We start from the raw sequence: 27,689 nt of genomic DNA, 5'->3' as shown, positions 1-27,689 counted from the left end.
CCACCTAGGTGGGTTGTAGATGAAGAGGTGTACTGTCCATTAGTTGTTGGTCCAGTGGTTACTTACCATGGGAAACCTGTCGGCTACATGGTTGTTCATTTAAATGAAGTTTCAGAGTTCTCTTGTCAGTCCTTTCCTCTTCTGTTACGTGTGATTTCATGCTTGTGAAGTAGACCCATATATATATATATATATATATATATATATATAAAGAGGGAGCAGGGGAGCAAGAGGGCTTGCCTCTCCTCCTGCAAAAAAGCCACTTTTGTTTCACCAGCAATTAACAAAAAAAGACAGTTTAATGTTTTTACTTTTCATCTTATACAGTTTGTTACTTTGGTCCATTAATCAGATGACACAGACCCAATATTTTATATATATATATATATATATATATATATATATATATATATATATATATATATAGACAGATAGATACACACACAAACACACACACACACACATACTAATACACATAGCAATGCAAGAAATGTGGGCTGAGCTTCCCTATGTGCACATACACATAGTGCAAATATAGCCACATGGCATACAACAGCAGTACTAGCAAGTGTGGGTTTAACTTTCCATAAAATAACCCAAAAGGGCTGCAGAATACAGCAAAGCAGTAACATCAGCCACTGAGTAAAAAGTCACAATGGTATGCAAATAAGAAGTAGTACTAAGCAATGATTAATCAATCCCGTGTAACTAAAAGTGTTCTTTGAACTGAGTGGCTCTCTCCTATATACCAGTGGTATGCACCTTTCACACACATACACACACACACACACACACACACACACACACACACACACACACCACCACCAAGTAGAGGCACTGTTCCCTTCCCACCTCATGTAGTCAGCAAATAAGAATACGTTCCTACATCACAGCTTCTTGTAGTCCAGCCATTGAGGCTGCTATGCTGGCATCCTTTACTTCTAGTTTTCCAGTTATCATCCCTCCAAGTATTATGACTATGCAGGATGCTTAGATGCTATGCTGTGCACCTTGCCTTGGGATGTCAGCCCTTACACTGCATTATATGGGTCCATGACTAACAGCAACTGGTGCATTGAGGAATTGCATAGGACACTGAACTAGTGGTTAATGTGCAATATATTTCTCTTTGCAGCCTCTGCCTTGCATACTGGAAGGCGACACATTTATTTACAGACCACACACATCTGTCACTCCAATGAGCAAGGTCATCTTCACCATGGGTGTGGTACATAGGGTAGATGGAATCTATTAAACCAAGTAACCATGAAAACTGCAGGAGACCGACAGACAATTTCACTGTGAAGCACAGCTGATATACCAGGGCAGATGGACTCAATTAATCAAGCCATCCATTACAACCACAGTAGTCTAACAGATCAGTTTTACCTGGCATTCTTCTTTCTCTCCTTTTCTTCTGCTTCTTCTTTCTGGGCTGTATTTAAACTCTGAGCATCAGCCAAGTTGTCCACAGCAATAGCTAAGAAAACATTTAGCAGAATATCTGATCAAGTTTATTTTAAGAAAAATACAGAATCTTCTTTCTGTACTTATGGTGGTCATTAAGAAAACTATTTTTTCACTTCAAGAAACAATGTTACAGATAACATTTTTGCTTTCAAGTCTGGCAGCGATTTTATCATTTCCACTTTCTCCTCCACTGTGATAAGACATTTTGATAGTTAAAATGACAAGACTAAAACTAAATGTTTTAAAATGTAATACATGTTAATAATTTTTCGATGGCTCATTTCCGTGGATAGCTAAATAGGGTTCCCTAAAGTTGTGGCTCAAATTTAATACTGTTCTTGATCTATGCCAAACTTTACCTGAAATTTTTATCTAAAAGTTTCCACTCTATGCAGAAGATATGTCATCAATTTGAAATCTACCACAGTAGAATCCAAAGCCAAGCAGCACTCAGTCACTTCTTTGATGATGTACTGACGACAGATATCTTAGATGTTTTTTGATTTTTTTTTTCTCTCTGTCTCACTGACATAACCCTATTAAAGTGGCACAGTTCCATAAACAAGCAGGTATCCCATCTGATCTGACATTAACGTCTTACACATATTTCTTGGCTAAAAGGCAACAAATCTGTACATGTATTCCACTACATATAAACCCCTCCTCATTTCCACCTCCCTTATATTAGTCCCCAAATATGCACCACCACATATCAGCTATGAACCGAGTGTACAAGGGGCTCCCTTTGAAACACTTGGAATGTCTATCTTCATTACAAAAAATGCTGTACAGTACTTATGATACTGGTATTTATTTTCACACTTGCCTTCTCATTAAAGATCTTTGCCCTGAAATCCACAATGTATTCTCTTTTCAACAAGAAAAATTCAGCTGAATATCACTTTTGAGTTTACACTGCACCTCCTTAATCTGACAAACAGAACATGTCAGAGAGATATAACTGTGTTCTTCTACTTATTCATTTGAAGTTTGTTAACCAGGATGTTGGAATGGTGCATGACCATTTTGAGCCACTACATGGGCCTCAAGGCAACACATAGAAAAGTCATACATTCATATAATTAATAATACTTTTGAATTTAAACTTCAAGTAGACAGTGAAGCAAGAGTATTCCAATTACAACTGCACATTTAACACAATAATATGAAAGACATGGAATGTAATATGGTAAAGAAGACCTACTTAACGTTCAGGCTGTAGAGACCAAAGGTTTAGAACCAAACATCAATTTACAAAATGAAATGTTGCAATTCTTAACTATATATGACAGCCAGCATCTTTAAAACGTGCATTTGTATTTATTCATCATGTGAGCTATCAGTTTTTCTTTAAATTGTGAGATATCTTGCAGCTCAATAATTTGGAATGAATGACTACTGTATGCAACAGGGGCAAGTTTTAGGAAATATCTTTCACAGGTATCTAATGAAAAATTAGGTTAGCACAGCTTGATTGTCTTATTGCATACAGCATGAAATGGGTTCTGTACCAATAATTTGTTAGCCCAGTGGTGTAGTATCTATATTTATGCAACTTAAAGGCAAGTGAATTGAGTAGGCAAAAAGCCCTAGCAGAAAGTCAAGAAATATGGAAGGCTACTGATGTGTAATGGCAATAGTAAGGGTCCCAGGACAGAACCTTGTGGCAAACCAACCTTACACGAACCTGAGGAGAAATAACCATCTTCAGTTGGCGTGGAAAAAGTTCAACCATTACAAAGATAGCTCCTAAACCACTGTGTCACATCAGAAACCACAGTTTGATCATTTTATTAGCTGAAGGTTGTGAGTGAACCTGAGCAAGTCATTTAACCAGACGTTGTTCCCTGGCCACTCTTGAAAAATGATTGCGTGTCTAGCTGGCCTACCTGATTAAGAAATAGGATTATTTTCAGTGTTATCATTATCATTACGATTATTATTTTAAAGCTTCAAAAGTACTTTGAGAGCTAAAAAATGGCACCAGTTAATAAACTTTTCTTAATCTTTGAGAAAATTTCAGCAGTAAAAGCATACATTGCAGTCAGAGTTTGAGTCTGTGTTTGGCCCAAAAAGCATGTCATCTGTCAGGTAAGCAGACTGTATTGCTGAATTTATTCAAGTATTTGTATATCACTTTTTTAAAGAATTTTCACCAAAGGGAGAATGTTTGCATAGGTCTGTAGTCACTAGGAGAGTTGGGAAGAGAAACCTTAGGAATACGAATAATAAGACCATGTCTGAAGCTGGGCAGCACTGTACCAAAAGAAAGAGAAGCTGAAGATATTTATTAGTGGTCAGTGGTCTGAAAAGTAGGTCAGCCTTAGAATTTAGCATCTTGAGGTGGAGGTAGTGAAATATGGGATTATATTTAAAGTTTATCTCTTCAGGGATTTTCACTATCATTTTATTTATTTTTTATCTTTTGTTGCCCTGGTTAGTCCCACATGGCTAGTAACCTCTTTTCAAGGGAGACCCAAAGTAGTACTCATACTACACTAAGGAAATCTGGCCAGGGCATCTGGGACCTTTACCTATTCTTTTCGAGCAGGGGACACTTTTTGTTGTTACACTTCCTGCTTCTGCTTCAGGTGCAGTGGTAGCTCACAGAAGCAGGAAGAAACATGGTGGATAGAAATAGTACTCAGCAGTTGTTTCATTATGAGAAACAACTAAGTAGTGAGGAGGTTGCAGATGAATGGAGTGAGAAAGAGCAACTGGAAGTTTTGTTTGGTGCGAAGGGTCTATTTTAGAAGATCGAATGTTTAGGTGATCGAACAACTAAACATCGATCTTCTAATATTGAACCGCACAAAGTCGAACTTCCCTCGGCCACAACACAAAAAACATTACTTTACATCTACATTAAGTGGGTGGGCTTCGCCCCCCACACTCACCCTAACTAAATATACCAACTCCGAGATCGCTCAACAGTAGGGAAATAGCAAACTACGGTGAACGGTCAAGGGAAATCTTTCCCTGCATTAAATCTTCCGTTTACTGTTTTTTTGCTTTCAATATTAGAAGATCGATGTTTACGTGTTCGATCACCAAAACAGCTGATCTTCTAATATAGACCCAGTATTAATGCAGTCAAACCGTCACAACAGGAAATTATAGGCAACTTGGATGTTGCATAAGCATGCAAGCCTTCAGGAAAGGTGTTGGCACGTATCAAGAAGGGACAAGAGTTTGTTCATGAAAATATAAAGTGGTCAAATCTTAACAAGATTCAGAAGTAATTTTCCAGGAGCAATTGTTTGAAGTTGATAGAGACAGTTGGAAAGGATGCATTATTACAACTCTCCAGTTGAGAGGGTTGCATGATGTTTTATTAAAGGATTTAATGAATAAGAGTGAGCTGGAAAGTGAGAAGATGATTTCATGGGCAGATATTACGGATATAATTTAGGAAGAAGTGGAGGAAGTGGTGAAAGAGAAGAAGAAGAAGTCATACATAGATAAAAGAGGGAGAAAGAAGAAAAGACAGAATCAAGAAAAAGAAGTATTTAGTAATAAGTTGAAAAAGGAAAAAGAACTAGACAGGTATGACATTTGGGACAACATAATAGCACTGCTGGGCATTTCTCCACAAGAGGAAAGAGCATTCATTCATATTAACAAAGATGATTTGTGACATTATACTTGAATCAGGACAATACACACACAATTTTTTGGACAATATGAGTTAAAGAGAAAGTGTAATCCAGGTTTTGCAAGCATTTAATACAGAGACAAAAAAGGAAATATATGTTCAGTTTCAAACTGATGCTGAAAAAGAGACACTGCAAGACTATTTAAAGACTGTATACAAAGAAGTGATGAACATTACTAAAACTTAAGATAACAAATGTTTATGAACTGGGATTTGGGATGTAATGGCATATTAAAAATGAAAAATGAAAAAAAAAAGATAGTGCATATTCCAAGCATAAAAAAATAGAAACAAAGGTACAGTGAAATATTGAGGACAATAAAAAAATTATTTTTGTTTTTGTGGAAAAAGTGATCATTCCATTAATAATTGTGATAAAAAGGAAGTGTTAACATTTGTTGCAAACTGAGTCAAGATGCAAAAAGATGTGAATTGAAATGTTTTAAATGTGAAAAAGAACAGGTCATTTATGGATGAACTGCAAGGAAAATATACAAGAACACAAGGAGAAAGTAAGTCGAGACTGAGCAAGAGATAAGACTAAGAAGAAGAATAGAATGAGATCAAGAAAAAGTGCAAGAGGAGCAGATGATAGACAACTGAATCAGGAGAAGGTGAAATATTAAAAGAAAAAAGAATAGAAAAAAAGGAAATGAAGGAATGGGAGTAATAAGTGATGAACAAAACATGTACAGGTATAGGAATATTATGTAAAAGATCAATAAGAATTGTGGATTTTACCTTGTTAATAATGGTTAGCGTAACGATTGTAGATGTGAGATGGAAACACCAGGTTTACAGAATTATTGCAGTTTATGCAGATCTGACAAAGAAAGAGAAATAGGGGGTGTTTAAAACAATACTGTATTATGCAAGTGTGATTATGGATTTGATATTAGTGGGTGATTTTAATTGTGACCTAAGAAAAAGGGAAAAAGAGGGTGGCGAAGTAAAAACAATGTCAGAAGTGACTAAATGGGTAAAGTTATGTATTTGGGATAATAAACAGTGGACATCCAGAGGAAGTAATTTAAAAACAGAGATAGATTATTTTATTATTTCTGAAAGTTTGAAAATTATACAAGAAGGAATAAAATATACATGATTTTCAAATAATTTGGCAATTGGAAAGAAATTCAAGAAAGAGGTGGATATATAAAAATAGATAAAGGTATTAAAAGAGTAAATGTATGATTAGACATTTATGGAAAGATCATGTAGGTTTGAGAGAATTCTACAAGAACAGGTCGGTGGATACATTTCAAATATAAAAAATGTTACCTGGAATGGCAACATTTTAAAGGAAAGGAGATGAAAAAGAAATACAAAGTAAGTAACTATGCATTTAGATATTAAGTGAGAAATAACAAAATGTTTGATAGAAAGAAAGAATAGTTGTGTAAAATCTTACCATAACCATAGATGTCCTTCTCTTCCATGTTGCAGTATTCATACTGTGGGATTTCCAGCTCTCAGGTGACCTGATGTCTGCTCCTATACAAAAGCTTAAGCCTGGCTGCCGTAGGTGCATGGGATGTCACAAGTAGGGCCATAAACCATGGAGTACAAATGTGACATCGGCAAGCACAGACCTCAGAACTTGAAGCCCAGAGAAAAGACTATAAGGCCAACGAGAAGCAAAAGCAAACATCCCTGCAGGACTGTAGAAAGTGGCCTGTAGTGAGGGGGATACATGAGAGGAGATAGAGGACATCAAGGGGATGAAGGGTGGGAAGGAACACTGCAACATGGAAGAGAAGGACCACTATGGTTATGGTAAGATTTTACACAACAATTACATGTCCTTCTATTCCTATGTTGCAGTATTCATACTATGTGAGAGTACCACAGCTAGGAGGAATGTTGTGAGGTGGCCGAGGTGGAGGATTCTAGGAGTCTTTGCAGGTTTGCCCTGGCAAATCCTGCCCTGGCTCTAGAGACCTTGTCCAGCTTGTAGTGCTTGGTGAAGGTATGGACTGTGGACCAGGTGGCTGCCTTTCATGAAGGCCTTAGAGGTAGCTATGTCTCTGGCAGAATATGCTTCCATTCCTTGAGTCAATGGTTTGTGATGATGAAAGTAGCAAAAAAGGCTGGATTTTCTGAACCAGGAGGAGAAACTGCCTTACCCAAGGCCCTAGGATAGAAGGAAATGAACAGTTGGTCAGATTTTCTGAAAGACTTGGTTTTGTCCAAGTAGAATCTCAGTTGCATATGTACATCAAGGGAATGGAGAATCCTCTCCGTGGAGTTAATAGGGGAGGGGAAGAAGGTGGGTAGGTGAATAGACTGGTTTAAGGATAGTCCGTTAACTACTTTGGGCATAAAGGAGGGGTTAGTGCATACGGTAACCCTGTCATTGTGGAAGTTGGTATAAGGAGGGACAGCCATCAGGGCATGTAATTCAGACACTCTTCTAGCAGAGGCAAAGGCCACTAATAGGATGGTTGTCCATGTGTACATTTGAAGTGATGCTGTACTGGTGGGCTCAAAACAGGGTAGGGTAAGCTTTTCCAGCATGAAGTTGAGGTCCCAGGTAGGAGGGATGGGCTTTCTTGGTGGTCTGATGTCCAAGACCCCTCTCAAGAAAAGTTTTACATCCAGTCTGGAAAGAAGAGGCGGCTGTAAATGCAAGCATGCAGAAATGGCTGAGAGATGGACTTTGACAGAAGAGTAAGCTAGTCCCTCCTTAATGAATCTGCAGGTATAGTTCAAGACCAGGGGAGGATCTGCCAGAAATGGGTCCTTGTTTCTCAGAGAACACCATTTCAAGAATCTCTGCCATTTAGATAAGTAGTTTTTTTCTAGTAGTTGGTTTCCTGGCCTCCCTCAGGACCGATAGCACATCTTCTGAGTAGTGTTGTCTAAAAGGGATCAAAAGTTGATCACCCACAAAGTTAGTTGCAATAAATACAGTTGTGGTTGCAGGAGGGATTCCTGTTGTTGAGTTAGTAGGTCCACCTTGTGGGGTAACTTGTAGTGATTTCCCATGGCTAGTGAAAACAGAAGGGGGAACCAGTGTTGCCTTGGCCAATAGGGAGTCACCAGCAAGATTTTTGGTTGTTCCTTCTTGATTTTCAGAAAGACTCTGAATTAGTGGGAAGGGAGAGAAGGTGTATAGCTACATTCCCTGCCATGAAAACCTGAAGGCATCCACTCTCTAGGCTAGTGGTGAGTGATTCCTGCTGCAAAATCTGTTCAGTTGTCTGTTCTGGGGTGAGGCAAGCAGATCCAGTTGTGGTGTGCCCCACTGGTGGACTATGTGTAGGAAGGTATTCCTGTGCAACAACGATTCGTGTTGCAGAAAGGTGGTTCTGCTGGGCAAGTCGGATTGCTTGTTTTCCTGAGAGGGGATGTATGAAGCTGTCATGAAGAGGTTGTATTTTGCTGCTATTTCCCAGATTAGCTGGGTTATCCGGCATAACTGGTATGCCTTTGTCCCTCCCTGTTTGTTTAAGTACCACATGACAGTAGTGGTGTCTGTCACAATGTGGAGTATCCCTGGTTGCAGCATGGGAAGTAAGACTTTTAGGGCAAGTAGGACAGCAGTTCCCTGACACTGATGTGCTGTTTTTGCAGGGCAGGGGACCAGCACTGTTGTACCCTGTAGTCCTGCAGGGTTGCTCCCCATGCTAGCTCTGATGCATCTGTGTGCACAGACTGGGAAGTGGGAGGGAGCTGCAGAGGAATTCCCTGGTTGTCGGAAACCTGCTGAATCCACCACTTCAGCTTTGATTTTTGACAGGGCAGAAGGGGGATGAGTTTGTCTAGAGGTTGTTGGCTCTGAGATCAAACATTATTTAAGTGCCACTGGAATTTCCTCACGTGCGTCCTTGCTAGTGGGAGCATGGGGATGGTGGCAGCCATGAGACCTACAGTTTGTAGAAACTGTCTTGCAGTTAGGTGTGATTCTGTCAACAGACTTAGAAAATGGGAAGAGAGGGATTTTACCTTGTCTGGTGGTAAGAAGGATCTCATGAGATCTGTTCTGATTCTGCACCCTAGGAAAACCTTGTCCGGTTGTGTCAGGAGAGAGGATTTTTGGAGGTTGAAGTTGAAACCCAGGTTGTTTAGAAGGGACATGGTGAACATGAGATTTGCTAGAAGGGTGGATTCTGATTCTGCCAAAATGAGAAAATCATCTAAGTAAGGGTAGATTTGTATTCCTCTGGTTCTGCAATGGGCGATGGCTGGGGCTACGCACCTGGTAAAAACTCTAGGTGCCATAGACAAGCCAAAAGGCAATGCAGTAAATTGAAAATGAGAAGAGAGCCCAGAGAAGCGTAGGAACCTCCTGTGGGATGGTCGGACTGGGATATTGATAATGAGAAGAGGGCCCAAAGAAGCATAGGAACCTCCTGTGGGATGGTTGGACTGGGATGTGCAGGTATGCATCTTTTAGGTCTAGAGTAACCATGAAGGCTTGAGATGGGACGAGGGGTAAAAGAGTTTGTAGGGAGAGCATCTTGAAGGAGGGGACCTGTAAAAACAGGTTTAGGTATGAGAGGTCCAGGATTGGCCTCCAGGGGCCATTCATTTTTGGGACTAAGAAAAGGCGGAAGTAGAGGCCTAGTCCCTCCTGTCCTGAGGGAACTGGTTCTATGGTTCCTTGGGAGACTAGTTCACGCAGGATGGGAGGAAGTAGAGGGAGTTGATTTTTGGGAGGGAAAGGAATCCTTATTGGTGTAGGTTTTTCTTTCCAGGAAAGAAAGTATCCTTTCTGGATGATGGAAAGAACCCACAGATCTGTAGCGATTGTTTTCCAGAAGGGGAGGCATTGGGTGAGGCGGGTGGGCAGGGGCACTTGGGCAAGGCAGGCATGCGGAGGAGGGTGCCCCTCTATCCGGAAAGGGATGCTTGTTGGGGATTGTGGTTGAGGGGGTCTGGGATAAGGTTGTCTCCGAGATCCCCTACATGGTCTGGTAGTGGAAGGGCGAGAGGTGGAAGGGGCCCTTCTGACAAAGGATGTTTTGTCAGGGTAGTTCCTGTAGTATTAAACAAAAATAAAACAGACGAAAGCAGAGTATGGAAAAGTGCAGTAAAAACAGAAGCCAAACAAAACAAATGAATGCACTGAGCCTACAAGGCTAGAAACGTAATTTAATAAACAAAAAATAGAACAAGGTAAGCACTTTCACAACACTAAAGTCGCTTCATCATACAAATTATCTCAAAGTAAATCCATCTTTAAATATCCATTTAACAATCAGCTGACAAATTACCATAATTAAGTTAAAAACCTTGTAAGAAAATACAAAATAGATCATAAATATAATAACATATTACATCATAATAGCTTTAAAAATGAAAAATGTTTCATAAAAAACTCTTAAAAAACTATTTAAAAAGGAATATTTATTTTGGTATATGTTATTAAAAATAAGTAAATATATTACTATGAATTAGTTTATTTTATTATCTTATTTATGTCTGAGGGGACGTACCTTCAAAAAAGGTTTAACAGAGTAGGCACCATTCAGACCTGGAAATTTCTCAGCATTAAGCAAGAAAATCCATTTCTGCTCAGCTTCTTCTGTATGATTTTCCAGATCTCCCCCTCTAATGTCTACATCTATAACCTGTAATATGAGAAACTTAAAAGTATGTGTAGAATCATTATGTAGAACATGTACTGCTAAATCGTTATTCTCCTTCTTATTTTTAACATCCCTAATGTGTTCAAGCACTCTGTCTTTAAATTGTCTGTTGGTTTTGCCTCTATAATAGGCATGACATTTCTGACAAAAAGAAAAATAAACTAAATTAGCTGTTTTACATTCAGCGTAATGATTTAGTTTAAGAGTAAAATTCAGTGAAGGGTGCATATACGAAGAGCTGGGGTAAATATGTTTACACACTGTACGATTCCTGCAAGAAAAAGTCCCTACCCTATTTGATTCACATAACTTTGCATTAGAGCCATCTCTATGACAAAGATGTTCCTAAATGAAAATGATGGTACATTACCAACCGTATTTATCAATTATGGGACACCATGCAGAATTCTCCAATTCTTCCTTATGATGTCACAGAAATCATTAATATCACTAGAAAAATTGAAGAACAATTCTAAAAGTTTCATTTGTAGCAACTAGTGACTCATTAGTAGTGTCTGCAACAGTCATATTCCTGAAACATGGTTTGCATCTATCCATTCTATGAGACCAAGCTTCATCTATAGCAGTATCTACTTCTCTCTCCGAGTAGCCTCTATTCAAAAATTCTTGTTTCAATTGTATAAGGGCTGCATGTGCATCTATGTCTTTACTATGAAGCCTTAACACTCTATATATTTGCCCCTTTAGCACATTCTGAGGAATGTGCCTTGGATGCATGCTATTCTTATGAAGCAGAGCATTCTTTCTAGTAGGTTTCCTGTAAATACTGCTAGATACTTGATTAAGTTAAAATTTTCTTAGTAAAACATCTAAAAACTCTTTCATGCATGGAGTATTTATAGGTAAACATTAGAAAAGTACAGTTTTGTACCTACCATAAATGTAGATGTTCGAGTGCTAATACAGCTGCAGTCATAACAGATGGTTTCTCCTGCCGTCAGGCGGGTCCTCGGTCGACCGAATTCCAAAGTCTAGGTCCAGCGTCGGTTGTCGTCGCTTCTTCCCTGACGTCAGTGCAACAGGGGTATAAAAGAACCAGCCGACACCATTTTCTTCAGTTTTTCTTGCCCCAGATGTCAGGTGCCCCCAGAAGGAAGGCAAAACATAAATTTATGTAGTAAGGCAAATGCAATATAATCAAAAAACAGTAGTTGCAAGCAAATACACCATAAAAGAATACCCCAATGAGGTTGTATGAGGAGGTGTTAGCCATAAGGCCTGTCCCAAGAGGGGAAGGAGGGAGGGAAACCTGGATTGCAGCTGTATTAGCACTCGAACATCTACATTTATGGTAGGTACAAAACTGTACTATGTTCATCGTGCATACAGCTGCAGTCATAACAGATGGGTAGAATCCCAAAGCTAATAAAGGGGTGGGCACTAAGTGAAACTAGGAGGAGCCAGGATGCCCTGCAAGACTGCAGTGGCAAAGCCCGTTCTAGTTTTGGAGTATAATGGTAGGTGATAGTGCTTGGAGAAAGTATGTACAGAACTCCAAGTGGCTGCTTCCAAAATATCTTTGGTAGGAACCCGCCTGAGGAAAGCAGCAGAGGTAGCTGTGGCCCTTGTGGAGTGAGATCTGATGCCTGTAGGTACAGTTTTACCATGAAAAGAGTAACAAAAGCGTATGCAGTGGGCTACCCATTTTGAGATAGTCCGTTTGGAAATAGGCTTCCCTTGAGCACCTGTGGTAAAGGACACAAAGAGTTGTTCTGATTTTCTGAAAGGCTTTGTTCTGTCCAAATAATAACGGAGCCGTCTGTGAATGTCCAAGGAATGTAGTAGTCTCTCCCCTTTGTTTTGTGGATTAGGGTAAAACATAGGTAAGTGGATAGCCTGATTCAAGGCTACCCTGGATACTACCTTTGGCATAAATGAAGGATTGGTTCATAAGGAAACTCTGTCCTGATGGAAAATGATGAAAGGCTGCACAGCCATGAGGGCTTGTAGTTCCGAAACCCTGCATGCTGAGGTGATAGCTAGAAGGAAGGCTGTTTTCCATGACAAATATTGCAGATCTGTTGAAGCAGCTGGCTCAAAAGGAGGCAGGGTTAGTTTTTCTAGAATGAAATTGAGGTCCCAAGCCAGTACTGGTTGCTTCCTTGGGGGTTTTATATTCTTAGCCCCTCTGAGGAACTGTCTTAAGAGAGGGTGAGAGAATAAAGGAGGATCAGTGTTGTACTCTGCAGAAATGGCTGAGGCATGGATTTTGATGGAGGAGAATGAAAGTCCACTGCTTAGCAGCTCGGCTAGGTACTGTAGTATTTGAGGTAAATTCAGTATTCCCGGATTCTGACCCTTTTTCTGATTCCAGACACAAAAAAGTTTCCATTTTGCGGAGTAGGCTTTTCTAGTAGAAGGCCTTCTGGCCTCCAAAATGACATCCTGCACCTCCTTGGAAAGTAGGGTCTGCTGTGAATTTAAGGAATTCTCCATGTAGCTAGATTGAGTGTTTTCAGCTGACTGTGAAGAGTTTTGAAGTTGTGCTAAGTCAGTAGAAGAGGCATTAGAGGCAGGATCCATGGTGGGGAATGCGTCAGGCTCCTCAGGAGTGGGTACCAGTGTTGTCTTGGCCAGTCTGGAGCAATGAGAATCATCTTCGGTCTGTCTGCACTGGCTTTTAATAGAACTTTGGCCAGCAGTGGAAGAGGTGGAAAGGCATAAACCGTCATTGTTGTCCAACTGAAAGAGAGTGCGTCCACTTTCCAGGCCTGTGGATGAAAGGTCCTTGAGCAGAATTTTGTCAATTGGTAATTTCTGTGGGTGGCAAAGAGATCTGTGTCTGGCCTTCCCCATGCTTGAATTATCATTGTAAAAACTTGAGGATGCAACTTCCATTCGTGTGGATCTGTCATATTTCTGCTCAGGTTGTCTGCCAGTGTGTTTTCCTTACCTGGAAGGAATTGTGCTTGAAGTTGGATTTGCAATTCCAGAGCCGTGTTCCAAAGGGACATGGCTAGTCTGCACAGGGGATATGAATGAGTTCCTCCCTGTTTGTTTATGTACCACATCACTGTGGTGTTGTCTGTTCTTATCAATAGCTGCCCTGGATGCAGTAGGTCTTTGAAAGCCATAATAGCATTTATTACTGCTAGCATTTCCTTTTGATTGATGTGTAGGTGCTTTTCTTTTTGTGACCATTTGCCCTGAATGCACCGATCTGTCATGTGCGCCCCCCAGGCGTAGTCCGAGGCGTCTGTTGTGATGACTTGATTTGCTTGAGGCTTGCAGAATGGGAGACCTATGTTTCTTTGGCATGCTTGAGCCCACCACAGAAATTCCTTTTGAAGACATGGAATCAGTGGTATGATTGTTTCCAAACTGTGGCTGTGTTGAGACCATAAGTTTTTTAGGTACCACTGAAGTTTCCTCATATGCAGCTTTGCACATGGGATTAGCAGGATGCAAGATGCCATGAATCCCAGAGCCTGCAGGAATTTCCTTGCAGTCAGCCTGGTGAAGGTTGCCAGTTTTCTGAAGTATTGAGTTAATTGCCCTTGTTTCTCTGGCATGAGGTAGGCCATCTGGGTGTTTGTATCCAAGCTGGCACCCAGGAAAATTATTGTTTGAGAGGGTATTAGTCTTGACTTCTTTTGTTGACTGTGTATCCCAGAGATTTCAACAACATTATTACAAATGCCAGGTGTTTCAGAAGAGTGTGTTTGCTGTCCGCTTGGATCAGGCAGTCGTCCAAATATGGGTATATTTGTATCCCTTGAAGTCTGCAGAAGGCAATTACTGATGCCAGGCATTTCGTGAACACTCTGGGCGCAGTAGATAAGCCAAAGGGCAATGCAGAGAATTGATAATGGGATGAACCTGCAAGAAATCTGAGGTATCTTCTGCAATCTTGTCTGATTGGGACATGCAGGTATGCCTCCTTGAGGTCCAATGTCACCAGCCAAGACTCCTTGCCCAGCATGGGAAGAAGCTGCTGTAATGTGAGCATCTTGAACTTTGGTACGAGTAAATATGTGTTTAGGATGGATCGGTCCAAAATAGGTCTCCAATCTTTGCCCTTCCTTGGTACCAGGAATAGTCTGGAATAAAAACCTTGACCCTGTTCTTGTGCAGGTACCTCTTGAATAGCTTTCATGTCCATGAGATCTGAAATTTGTTTTTGTGCCTCTGCCCTTTGATTGTGTGGCAGGCTTGGCATGCCTCTCATTTTTGGAAGGGTGTGTAAGTGGAATCTGCAGCCTCTGTCTATAATGTCCAGGATCCATTTGTCTTTTGTGACAATATGCCAATTTTTCAAAAATAATGCCAGTTTTCCGCCTAAAGGTGCTGTCATTTGAGCCTTGCTTGGGATGCAAAGGGGAAAGTCATTGGGTCTGCTTCTGAATGGCTGTGAACTATCCTCACCCCCTCTTGGTGTAGGTGTTTGCCATTGTCTGCCTCTAAATGATCCTTGAGATTGCCCTCTACCTCTCGGGCGCCTGTATCTACCTCTTTGAGGTCTGTCTGTGGCTGGAAAGGACCAATTTTTTGAAGGCCAATTTCTACTGAAACGTGGCGGTTGTACCTGTAGGAAATCTTTCACTGTTTGCATTGATTTTGCCTTTTCCTCCATTTTCTTTAATACCTCCTCAGCTTTAACACCAAACAATAAATCTTTTTGAAGAGGTGCATCTAGTAATTTAGCTTTGACATGATCTGGTAAGGTTTGCTCTTTGAGCCAAGCATGTCTACGTATGACTGATCCTGTAACAGCAGCTCTACAAGAGGCCTCTAAAGCATCAAAACCACATTGCAAGGTATGTTTACCCACTTGCTCTGCACTATGCAACAAATCCTGCAACTCCTTCAAGTCTGGTTGTTCAGGTTGTGACATTTTGCTTTTCAACTGAGATAACAAAAACTGTTGATACTTTAACATATGGAACTGACAGTTTAATGCCCTCATGGTTAAAGTGGCCGAGGTGTATACCTTTTTCCCCCACCTTTCTAAAGCTCTGGAATCTCTCTCTGAAGGTAATAGATTTTTGGCAGTGGAGGCCTTAATTCCCTTGGGACCCTGTGAAATAGTTTCTGGGTCAGGCGCATGGCTTTTCTATAGGAATTGGTGTGAATCAGGCACCCGGTAATACCTGTCAGGCTTGACTGGTGCTGGAGTTAAAGAATCTGGGTTAAGGCTGGCCTCTGAATACACATCATCTAATATGTCTATGACGGGAGGTATAGCCAGAGGCCTGTGCTGAGGGAGCAAGAGGAAATCCCTGAGCCTTTTCTTGGAGTCTGAGTACTCTTGGCCTTCCCAGTGGAAGTGTTCCCTCAAGGTATGCAAGGTTTTCCCAAAAGAGTAATCCTCGGGGGGGGGAGACAGAGGGAATGGACTCCTCTGCATCAGAATCATCGAAAAGGGAGTAAGAATGTTCCTGGTCCTCAGAATGCTCTGAAGTAATGGAGGCCTGGTCCGAGGAAGTGTATTTTTCCTCCACTCTGGGCCTTTTGTCCAGGGGGGGGGGTTGAGAACCCCTGATAAGAGTAATCAAATCCTCAGCCAATTTGAGCATCTGCTTTTTAGGCATGGGGCCTTGAGAGGGGCCCTGTGGAGCTTGTCTTTTAGAATGCATGGCTGCTTTAGATTTAGTGTAAGCCTTAATGGAAAAAGAAGAAGAAGGCCTGAAGACACCTTGAGAGGTGGCAGGCCTGTCTGAACTCTGAGTTTTCCAGCCAAGAGTGACTTCGGTTTCTGTAGTCGGGGTGTGGGCCGAAGAGCCTGCGACCTCGGGCACAGAAGGCACCGCTAATGAAGTGTCATCGGTAGTCAGGGGCTGCGTAGGTGCCTCGCTGAGAACCGGAGCACATGTAGTCGGCTTCAGCATGGTGTCGGTAGAAGTCGCGGACCTCGTATGTCAGTCCTTATCTTTACGTCGTTTACTCAAAATTGGAATCGGAGTATCCGATGACATGTTGTAATTAAACTTTTTGCCAAAATAGTGTTGGGCGAACTCCGCCCGATGCCTAATAGTGCATCTGTTGAATGTAGAACAAAAACGACAGGCCGAGACGTCGTGGTCTGGGCCTAAGCAAGGTATACAGAGGGAATGGAAATCCTTATGCGGTATTTGCTTCCCACATGAAATGTAATTATTAACTTTGTCTGACATCGGTTTGAGGCAAGAAAAGTTTCCCCAACGGGGTACTTAGCTTTCTAGAAGTCTTCGGTTGAAAAATATTCGTAATCTCAGGAGCTGGCCGACCGGCACTTGCGAACTGCTTCTGCTTCGGGCACCGCACGGCAAGAAAGACTGAAGAAAATGGCGTCAGCTGGTTCTTTTATACCCCTGTCGCACTGACGTCAGGGAAGAAGCGATGACAACCGATGCCGGACCTAGACTTTGGAATTCGGCCGACCAAGGACCCGCCTGACGGCAGGAGAACCCATCTGTTATGACTGCAGCTGTATGCACGATGAACATCTCTGTTGTACTATGCATATAGTGAACAAAGTAACTGAGTTCATCTATGCTCCCTTTCCATAACATAAAAATGTCATCCACAAAACGGACGTACCATATGATGTGTTCACTATATGCATTGATCTCTGATAAAATGGACATTTGTTCCCAGTGTGCTAGAACCAAGTTGGCGTAGCTAATGCCACAAGCAGTGCCCATAGCCACACCAACTTTCTGAAGATAAAATCCTTGTTCGAATACACAGATATGGTTTTCTAGAACAATTTCCAACAATGTGCATATAAGCTTAATTTTATTGTTGGAAAAACAATTCCTGATAGTGAGAAACTCTCTAATAGTATCAATTCCCCAGTCATTAGGAATGGTAGTAAAAAGGGATTCAATATCTAATGTAACAAACAGTCATCATGCACAGTTGGATAGCTGATTGTGTAGCCTCTCTAGGAATACTTTCTTTTGTGCCCTTCAAAATTGCTGGACATTGATCCAGCAATGTATGTACATTATTCTCTATAAATATTGACATAGGTTCTGTGCACCAGCCTGTGCCAGACACATTAGGCCTCATAGGTGGAACATATTTGTTCTTGTGAATTTTAGGCAAACCATAGTTCCTAGGGATTAGAGGATGTACAACATTAAAATATCTAAACAGTTCTTCATTTATATGATCAGTCATTAATAAATAAAAAATCAAAAATGAAACCTTCTCCATTATACTATTGACAATTATCTTAGAGATAGGTTGATACGTATTCACATAATTTATAAGTGATCTCATCTGACCTAAATACAGGTCTTTATCTAGAACAAAAATTCCTCCACCTTTGTCAGCTGGTTTGATTTCTATGCAATACATGTTCTTAAGTTTATTTAGGGCTAAGGAGTCTTGACTAGACATATTACAGAAACATGCCCTAGTATGCGAACTGCTTCTGCTTCGGGCACCGCACGGCAAGAAAGACTGAAGAAAATGGCGTCAGCTGGTTCTTTTATACCCCTGTCGCACTGACGTCAGGGAAGAAGCGATGAATTGTCTAAAATCATTCTCACACATATTAACAAATGTTTGTACTACAGAATGTGTGTTTGGTACAAATGTACTTGGCCTTTTAAAGGAAGTCGCCTCTTTCATATTCCCCTCATTATAGATAGTTTTTAAAGTTAGGTTTCTGCCTAAAAGTCTAAGATCTTTTAACATTTCTGCATGGTCGGCTCATTTCGCTGGGACAAAAGAAAGTCCCTTATTCAATAGAGCAATTTGATCAAGTGTTAACACAATAGAAGAGATATTGTGAATCAGACCTGTATTCAAAAGCGTCTCCTCTTCATTTGTTGTGTTCTGCCCACGCTGGGTTGTCGTTGTGACCTCCCTTTCCTCCCCAAACTTCTCAACCTGTTTGTTATAGGTAGAGGGGTCGATAACAGAAAACTTGTAGTTGGTTGGTTTCCTAAAAATCGGTAGATAAGGTATTTCGGCCATTTATAGTTCCTGTAGTATCTAGGCACTGGGGACACCAGCAAGTGCTTAATGTCCTGCAGTTTCTTGCTTTTTTCTTGCAAGTTTTTAAAAAGGTTCTGCAGCATTTTTGCCAAATAGAAGGTTGTTATCAAGAGGGGCATCCATGATCTTCGCTTTAAAATCATCTGGCAGAGGTTGTAGTCTTATCCAGGAGTATCTGCACAAGGTTAATGCAGTTGCAGCAGATCTGGCAGCTGCTTCTGCTGCATCACAGCTGCAGTGGATAGAGTGTCTGGCTACTTGGGTGGCCAGGGACAATTTTGAGGAAATGTCAGATTTGGCTGGACAGTCAGGGGTGGTAGCCAACAAGGTGGTGGCCTGAGAAACCAGGTCCAGGGCAAACTTCACCATGTGAGTTTGGTAGTTTACAGCACTATAAGCTAGGGTAGAGGAGGTTTATACCTTTTTTCCCATTCTGTCCATGGTTTTGCTGTCTTTATCGGATGGCAGTAGTGAAGCAGAAGGCAATTGCCTAGACTGTCTGTCTGTGGATACTGCAATAACTGCTGGGTCGGCCAATGGTGGTTTTATTAGGAACTTGTAGTCATCAGGGACTTTGTAAAAACTATCCGGCCTCTTAGGGGCAGGATGTTGAGAGTCTGGGCTCTTGGAAACAGAAGTGAAGGCATCCAAGAAAGCTGGCAGTACTGGAGGGTTGGCTGAAGGTGAAGGGGAGTCAAGCTGTAAAAGCTTAAAGTATCTCTTCTGGGTTTCAGAGACTAAAGAAGTATCCCACTTGAAATACTCTTTCATTTTTGAAATAGTCTCCCCAAGTGATAAGTCCTCAGGTGGGAAGTCCCCTTCAACAGAGTCCTCTTCAGGTGAGTAATAGTCTATGGGAGAGGCAATTTGAGAGACATAGGAGACAAATTCCTCAGAGGAGGAGTAAGACTGTTCTGGGTTTTCCTGAGTAACTGCTTGCTGAGTAGAGGTTAAAAGCAGGGAGGAGGCAGAGGCTGGCCTAGGACTCAGCACAAGGATGCTAGTGGGAGTCGGACCTGTAGGCCTAAGTGCCATAAAGGCCTGCATCAAAAAAAGAAGTGAAGGATTCCCAGTCTGGGGCTGCTTGAGGCATGGGGATCAAGTATTTTGTTTTCTGCTTCCTTTTAGTAGGAGTGTGTGTTTGCGTAGAAGGGGAAACAAGAGGTCTGCACTGGAGTAGAAGAAGCCTCGGTTGGCCGGTCAGGCAATGGTTCCCCCACGACGTCGGTTATGTCTGATTTCTGAATCAACTCCGCTGACATGCTTTCCATGGTTACTGACACGCGGCCTCTTCCAGAGGAGCCACCGGAACTGTCTTAGTAACCGGGTGTCCTTCGGCCCCTAGAACGGTAGACGGCAGAACATCTGAAGGCAGAGTGGCGTCCGGAGAAGGCCTGCAAACCTTGGCCTTCTTTCAAGGTTATTCGGCTTGGGCGGCCAACTCAGGATCCATCCTAAGCATGAGACATTAAAGCCTTTGGTTCTCTAAAAACAGATTCAACTCGGCCAGATGGCTGCATAAGGTCTTGGGTATGAAAGATTGGCAAAAAGAGCAGGCCTTATGGTCATGCTCTTTACCTAAGCAAAAGACACAGCAGTCGTGGGAGTCTTTGTGCAGGAATCTGGCCCCTGCAACTACATTTACTCTTTTTCTCCAACATCAGCTAGAGAAAACAACTACAGCAACCAAGCTACAGCTTAACTAAGTATGAAAAGGCAAACTCCAATGGGGTACTTATCTTTTAGAAATCTTCGGACGTAGGAGCGAAGCAGTCGAAGGTATCGTCAACTGGGGCTGAAAAGTTCTGAGGTCTGTGCGTGCTGATGTCACATTTATATTCCAAGGTTTAATGCCCTACGTGTGACATCCCACGCACCTACGGCAGACACCTTAAGCTTTTGTATAGGAGCAGACATCGGGTCGCCTGGAGGCTGCAAATCCCACAGTATGAATACTGCAACATGGGAATAGAAGGACATATATATGAGTTGAATTAAAAAATCAAGAGAAAATCAAAAAGCTGTTGTTTAAATAAAAGCATTTTTACAAGGAAAAAAGGAAGAGGTGGTACTTTATTTGAGTAGTATAGTAAACGAAAACAAAAGAATAATAAGATAAATAAATGAAAAAGGAGAAAGTGAATGACTATTAAACAAAAAAAAATATATATATATATCTATATATATATATATATATATATATATATATATATAAACATAAACATTTATGAAAATAAGAAAAAATAAAATAGGAAAGTTAAAAAACTTAACAAAATAGGATAATGAAGACTTAGACAAAAAGTTAACAAAACAGGATAATGAAGCCTTAGACAAAGAAATAACAATGGAAGAAGTAAATAATGTATTAAAATTGGTAAACATTAAATCGGCAACAGGACTGGATGGGATAGAATATCATATGTATAAAGACATATTAGATTGGCATAAGAAGTTCTTTGTGGAATTATTAAATGAATGGTTAGAGGAAGGTTTTGAACAAGAAGAAATATGTGTTGCAATTATGAAATTTATATGAAAAAGAAAAAAAGAAGGCACTGGAAATTGGAGACAAAGTACTAAATAATTGTGATTATAATTATTTTATGAAAATAATAGAAAAGAGGCTGGAAAATAATTTAAATAAAAAGTTACAGGAAACAATATTTGGGAAAAAAGGGAAAAGTAAGTCAAGAGTTAATAATGATAATGAGAGAAACTGTAGATGACATAATGAATAGGAAAAAAGAAGCTATGTCTTACCATAATGTTCCATCTGTGTTGGCAATCTTCATCTATTCTTGACTGATGGGTTATGGTTCTGACCCTCAGAATTGACCCAGCCATTATATAGTTCACACCAACCAAAAAACTCTTGAGCTAGTAGTCTACCCATAATGCCACTCTCTAATTACCTCAGATCGAGATTGCAAAACTATAGAACAAAAGAAGGAAACTAATTCCAAATGAGGAAGCCATGTCCAATGAAAACCCTAACAGAAGATCCAGGACAACAGGTCACTTCACCTGGAATCTATGGGGGGCACCAAGAATAGAAGAAGATTGACAACACAGATGGAAAGTCATGGTAAGACATAACTTCTTTATCTGATGTAGTCAACCTTCATCTATTCTTGACTGATGGGACAGAGTCCCCATGTACTTTAGATCCTGGGTGGCTCTATGGAAGGATATTCCTGAGAAAGTACAGTTGTGTACACTTACCATAAATGTAGATGTCTGAGTGTATTCACTGTTGCAGTCATCACATTTGGGTTATCCCTGCCAGGGTAGCCCTCGGCCGGCCTGAATACCAGAGACTTAGTATTTCTGCATTGGATGCTGTCGCTTGAGGACTGACGTCAGGTCGTCAGGAGTATAAAGGAAGGCAGACAATGCCATTACATCAGTTTTTCTTGCCCTAACCTGTCAGGACCCCCCCAAAGTAGGAAGCCAGGTTCTGGTGGAAGAACCCCACCAGTGGAAAAGAAATACCGATATGTCCCTTGTAAGGAAAGGAGAACAACAGGGAAGAATGGTAATAAAAGGAGAAAGAGAATAAGGGGGGTGGAGGGAGGGAAACCAGGACTGCAACAGTGAATACACTCGAACATCTACATTTATGGTAAGTGTACACAACTGTACTACGTTCTTTGTGTTTTACTGTTGCAGTCATCACATTTGGGTAGATTCCCAAAGCTAAGGAAAAGGGTGGAGGCAGTCAAGGAAACTCGGGGCTGGCTAGAATGCCCTGGAAGACTGCAGAGGCAAACCCTGCCCTGGATTTGGAGAAGAGAGGCAGGTGGTAATGCTTGGTAAAAGTGTGAACAGATGTCCGGGTGGCAGCCTCCAGGATGTCCCTGGTGAGGACTCCTCTGAGGAAAGCTGCAGAGATGGAGGCTGCTCTGGTGGAGTGTGTCCTGATTCCCTTGGGGAAGGCTTACCATGCCGTTTGTAGCAGACATGGATGCAGTGTGCTATCCATTTGGAAATGGTTTGCTTGGAGATGGCTTTGCCTTATGCCCCTGTAGCAAAGCTAACCAATAATTGATCAGACTTTCTGAAGGATTTAGTCCTGTCCAGATAATATCTGAGCTGTCTGTGCACATCTAGAGAGTGGATAATCATTTCCCTCTAGTTTTGGGGATTAGGAAAGAGGGTAGGCAAATGAATAGATTGGTTGAGAGCCACACTGGACACCACCTTGGGGATGAAGAATGGGTTAGTTCTGAGGGATACCCTGTCTGCATGGAAGATGATGAAGGGTTCCACAGCCATGAGTGCTTGCAGCTCAAAGAGTCTTCTGGCTGAAGTGATGGCCAGAAGGAATGCTGTCTTCCAGGAGAGAAATTTTAGCTCTGCAGAAGAAGCTGGTTCGAAAGGGAGCAGGGTGAGCTTTTCCAAGACAAAGTTAAGGTCCCAAGCTGGTTTTGGTGCCCTTCTGGGGGGGTCTCAAGTTGCTAGCCCCTCTGAGGAACTGTTTAATCAAAGGGTGAGAAAAGGGGCTGCACAGTGGGAAAATGAGCAGAAATAGCACAGGCATGAAACTTTTATAGAGGAGAAAGAGAGGCCACTGTGTAGTAGGTCAGCTAAGTAATCCAGGATGAGAGGGATGGAGGGCTGTGCCGTATTACCCCCTTAGCCTGGATCCAGGTGCAGAACCTTTCCATTTATCTGCATAAGACTTTCTGGTGCTAGAACGTCTGGCCTCATGGATAACATCCTTAACCTGTTTACTGAGGATGGCAGACTGGTTTGGGGTTAGGGAATAAGCCAAGCTGCCAAATTGAATGTCTGCAATTAGGGGTGCATGAATTCCCCTTCCCTCTGGGTTAGGAGGTTTGGAATCTTGAGGCAGATGCCATGGAGGCAGCAGGGACAGTCTGTGCAGCAAGGGGTACCAGTGCTATCGGGGCCACTTTGGAGCTATGAGAATGGTCCTTGGTTTTTCCTCTCTTACTTTGAGCAGTACCCTGGGGATGAGAGGTAGGGGAGGAGAGGCACTGACTGAGAGGTTGACCCAGGGGAAGGACAGGGCATCCACTTTCCAAGCCATGCAGTGATGCTCCCTGGTGCAGAATTTGCTGAGCTGATGGTCTGTGTGGGAGGCAAAGAGGTCGAGCTTCGGGGTTCCCCATTTCTGAGTTAAGGTGAAGGTATTTCTGTTGAGTTGCCACTCGTGTGGGTCCAAAAGCTTTCTGCTTAATTGGTCTGCCAGGGAGCTGAGAGAGCCTGGTAGGTATTGTGCTAACAGGTGTAGTTGCATGGAAGAGGCTGTGAGCCAAAGGGTCATGGCCAGCCTGCACAGAGGGTAGGAGAGAGTCCCTCCCTGCTTGTTGATGTACCACATCACAGTGTTGTTGTCTGTTTTAATCAGGAGAACCGCTGGAGAAAGAAGGGGTTTGAAAGCTATCAAGGCCTGCTGCACAGCCATAATTTCTTTTTGACTGATGTGCAGGGGGATGTGCTGTGGGCTCCATTGGCCCTGTATGCACCTGCCTTCCAGGTGTGCTCCCCAAGCATAGTCTGATGCATCTGTGGTGAGGGTCTGGGCGGGGGGGGCACTCCCTTGTTGTGGGAGCAGGCTGTTGCCCACCAAAGAAATTCCTTTCTCAGGCAAGGAGTAATAGGTAGAAGAGTTTCCAAGTCTTGAGAGTGTTGACACCAAAGGTTCTTTAGGTACCACTGAAGTTTCCTCATATGCAGTCTGACATATGGAATGAGGAGTATGCAAGATGCCATGAACCCCAGCACTTGCAGGATTTCCCTTGCAGAAAGCTGGGGCCTGGTGGCCAGTTGAGAGAAGGAAGCTGACAGGAAAATTTGTTTCTCTAGTGTAAGGTATGCCATCTGGGATGCTGTGTCCAGACTTGCTCCCAGGAAGATTATCCTTTGGGTGGGCACCTGTTTGGAATTCTTTCCGTTGATTGTGTATCCTAGGGAGGTTAGTAAGCTCTTTACAAAGGCCAGGTGTTTGAGCAACTTTTCCTGGCCGTCTGCCTGAATAAGGCAGTCGTCTAAGTAGGGGTAAATTTGAATATTTCTGCAAAAGCAAATGGCCAGAGCCAAGCATTTCGTGAAAACTCTGGGAGCAGTAGATAAGCCAAAGGGAAGTGCAGAGAACTGAAAGTGTTGAGATCCCGCCCTGAAGCGGAGATATTTTCTGCATGATTCCCTGATAAGAATGTGGAGGTAGGCCTCTTAGGTCCTGGGTGACTAGCCAAGGATCCTTGGAGAGCATGGGGAGCAGCTGCTGGAGGGTGAGCATATTGAATTTTGGGATCACCAGGAAGGTGTTTAAAATGGATAGATCGAGGATGGGGTGCCAGGCGCCCTCTTTTCTGGGCACCAGAAAAGTCTGGAGTAGAAGCCTTGGCCTATCTATTCTGCAGGAACGTGCTCTACTGCCCTCAAAAAGAGCAGGGAATGGATTTGCTTTTGAGCCTCTGCCCACTGATTTGGTGGTAGATCTGGGAACCCTTTTGGGGTTGGAAGGGTGTTGGAAGGAGAATTTGCATCGCTGAGACACAATGTTCAGAACCCATTGGTCTTTGGTAATGGTGGCCCAGGTGCTTCAGTGAAAGGAGAGTTTTCCTCCTAGGGAGGTCGGGAGAAGGTGAGTCATTGTGAGTTCTTACCATAAGTGGGTGGCTTACAACTCCCGGATTTCGAAGTGGAGGTAGTCCACTGCTTAGATTTCTGCATTCCCTGGGGCTGCTGTCTGGAGGGTCTGTTTCCATGAGGCCTAGGCTGGGCCTGTTACTCAGAGCAGTAAAGGACCAGTGCTTGGAGGAAAAATGCCTGCTGAACCTAGAGGGCTGGACCTCTAAGGAATGTGTAACTGTTTGCATAGATTTTGCTTTTTCTTCCATCTTTTTTTAAGACCTCTTCTGCCTTAGTGCCAAATAAGTTATCTTTGTGCAAGGGTGCATCCAACAATTTAGATTTGACATGGTCTGGCAGGGGTTGTTCCTTAAGCCATGCCTGTCTTCTAATGACAGATCCAGTGACTGCCACCCAGCAAGAAGTTTCTAGGGCATCAAAACCACAGTGCAAAGTATGTTTAGTTACTTGACTTGCAGAATGCATTAAGTCTTGTAAATCTTTAGATTCTACCCATGCAGGAAAAGAGGACATTTTTGTTTAAGGAGTTCCAAGGTATGTTGCTGATATTTAAGCATATGGAACTGACAATTTAGTGCCCTGATTATAAGAGTAGCTGAGGTGTATACTTTTTTACTCCATCTGTCCAATGCTCAGAAATCCCTGTCTGAGGGGGTGGGATTCTTAGCAGAGGTTGCTTTAATCCATTTTGGCTCTTGAAAAATGACCTCAGGATCAGTTGTTGGATTTTTAAAAATATATTTGTGTGAGTTAAGGACTCTGTAGTACTTGTCTGGTTTCCTGGGAGCAGGAGGGAGGGCATCTGGAGTCAAGCTGGATTCAGGGAAAACATCATCCACCATATCCAGGGCTATGGGGATGGCTAAGGGTCTGTGTTGCGGAAGATCTAGGAATTCCCTGAGTCTCTTTTTATCCTGAGGGCAGTCCTGACTCTCCCACTGGAAATGCTCCCTTAAGGTATGTAGGGTTTCCCCAATGGAAAATCCTCTGGGGGAGAGGCTGAAGGAATGTATTCCTTTGCATTAGAATCCTCATAAGAGGAGAGGGGCTGCATGTCTTCATAGTCACTGCATCAGATTCATCTGACTCTTGTTCAGACAAAACTACTAGACACAGATCTCTTTTCCTTTTTGAGGGGTGGCTTGACTTCTCCTAATAAACAGGATAAGGTTTTCTACCATTTTAAGCATTTGAGACTGAGGCAAGGTAGCAGGCGCCTGAGAGTGGGTAGTCGGTTTCTTGGGTGTGGTTCAAACCCTGGGCCTAAGGAACTTGGTTGTTTTCGAAAGAATGGTAGTCATGAAAGAAGGCGTCGGTTTGTGTCGAGATTCGGTGGTGCGAAGGACTTCCTCAGAAGCCGGTGCCTGCTCAGTGGCTCCGGACCTATCCAAGGTAGAGACAACCGCAGGATCCTTAGATGAAGAAAAGCTCTGTGACATACCGGACTCCAAAATGGTCTTGGTAGCAGCCTGCAAATTAACTGAAGCAGGCATCAGGAGCTGCGAAAGCGCCTCACTGAGTACCGGAGGACTGACAGCTAGCTTAACAGAAGCATCATCGGTAGGTTTGGACCTGTGAGGTCTGTATTTGTCTTTATCTTTACACTTTTTCAGAAGATCTACTGTCAGATGGCTTACCAAAGCCATATTGGAATTCAAGGACTGTAAACGAAAATATCTGGCTACAATAAGGGCCAGATGATGAATAGTGCTGGCGTAAAACAAAGCACAGAAACGACAACGGGGGACGTTGTGGTATGGGCCTAGACAAGTGATGCAGTAAGAGTGGAAGTGTCAATGTGGTATTTGCTTTCCACAGGCGAGACAATTATTAACTTTTTCTGACATCGGTCAGTGCAAGAAAAAAGGATTCCCAACGGGGTATTTAGCTTTAGAAGAATTCAACTTCAATTCAAAAACGAAAACTCAGGTAGCGGCCGACCGGCACTCATGCAAACTGCTTCTGCTTCGGGCTCCATGACAAGAAAGACTGATGTAAGGCCATTGGCTGCCTTCCTTTATACCATGGATGACCTGACGTCAGTCCTCAAGAGACAGCAACTGATGCAGAAATACTAAGTCTCTGGTATTTAGGCCAGCTGAGGGCTACCCTGGCAGGGATAACCCAAATGTGATGACTGTAACAGCGAAACACGAAGAACATCTGGCAACAAATAAGGTTGTCTTAGGGTTGAACTTAACTTCACAAGGGTGTGGCTGACATCTGACACTCCTACATTTTGCCTCCTCATGGATTTTCCAAAGGATCCTCTATCCAATCTCTACATTCTGGGTTCTCTCAACCATGGTATAACCAAATTCCGTTGCAGCCCTTGTTTTTATGCAGCTTTTGCATGATTTTGTTTTGTTGCTTCTTTTTACATTATTATTTGCATTCTA

General features: G+C 42.3%; 1 protein-coding gene across 1 annotated transcript in view; it reads right to left on the bottom strand.

The window, feature by feature from the left end:
• The window catches only part of CACNA1D (calcium voltage-gated channel subunit alpha1 D), a 5,051,180-nt gene that overhangs the window by 2,499,722 nt on the left and 2,523,769 nt on the right, over nt 1-27,689 (bottom strand). Inside the window, exon 16 of the mRNA XM_044077483.1 lies at nt 1,390-1,504. Within this exon, the coding sequence (XP_043933418.1) occupies nt 1,390-1,504 (115 nt within the window). The remainder of the gene's footprint in view (nt 1-1,389; nt 1,505-27,689) is intronic.

Source organism: Protopterus annectens, chromosome 7.part0, assembly GCF_019279795.1.
Source record: "Protopterus annectens isolate FY-2018-M chromosome 7.part0, PAN1.0, whole genome shotgun sequence".
Taxonomy (NCBI): Eukaryota; Metazoa; Chordata; order Ceratodontiformes; family Protopteridae; genus Protopterus; species Protopterus annectens.
Note: the sequence above shows the minus strand (reverse complement) of the source record. Positions and strands in the feature narration are given on the sequence as shown.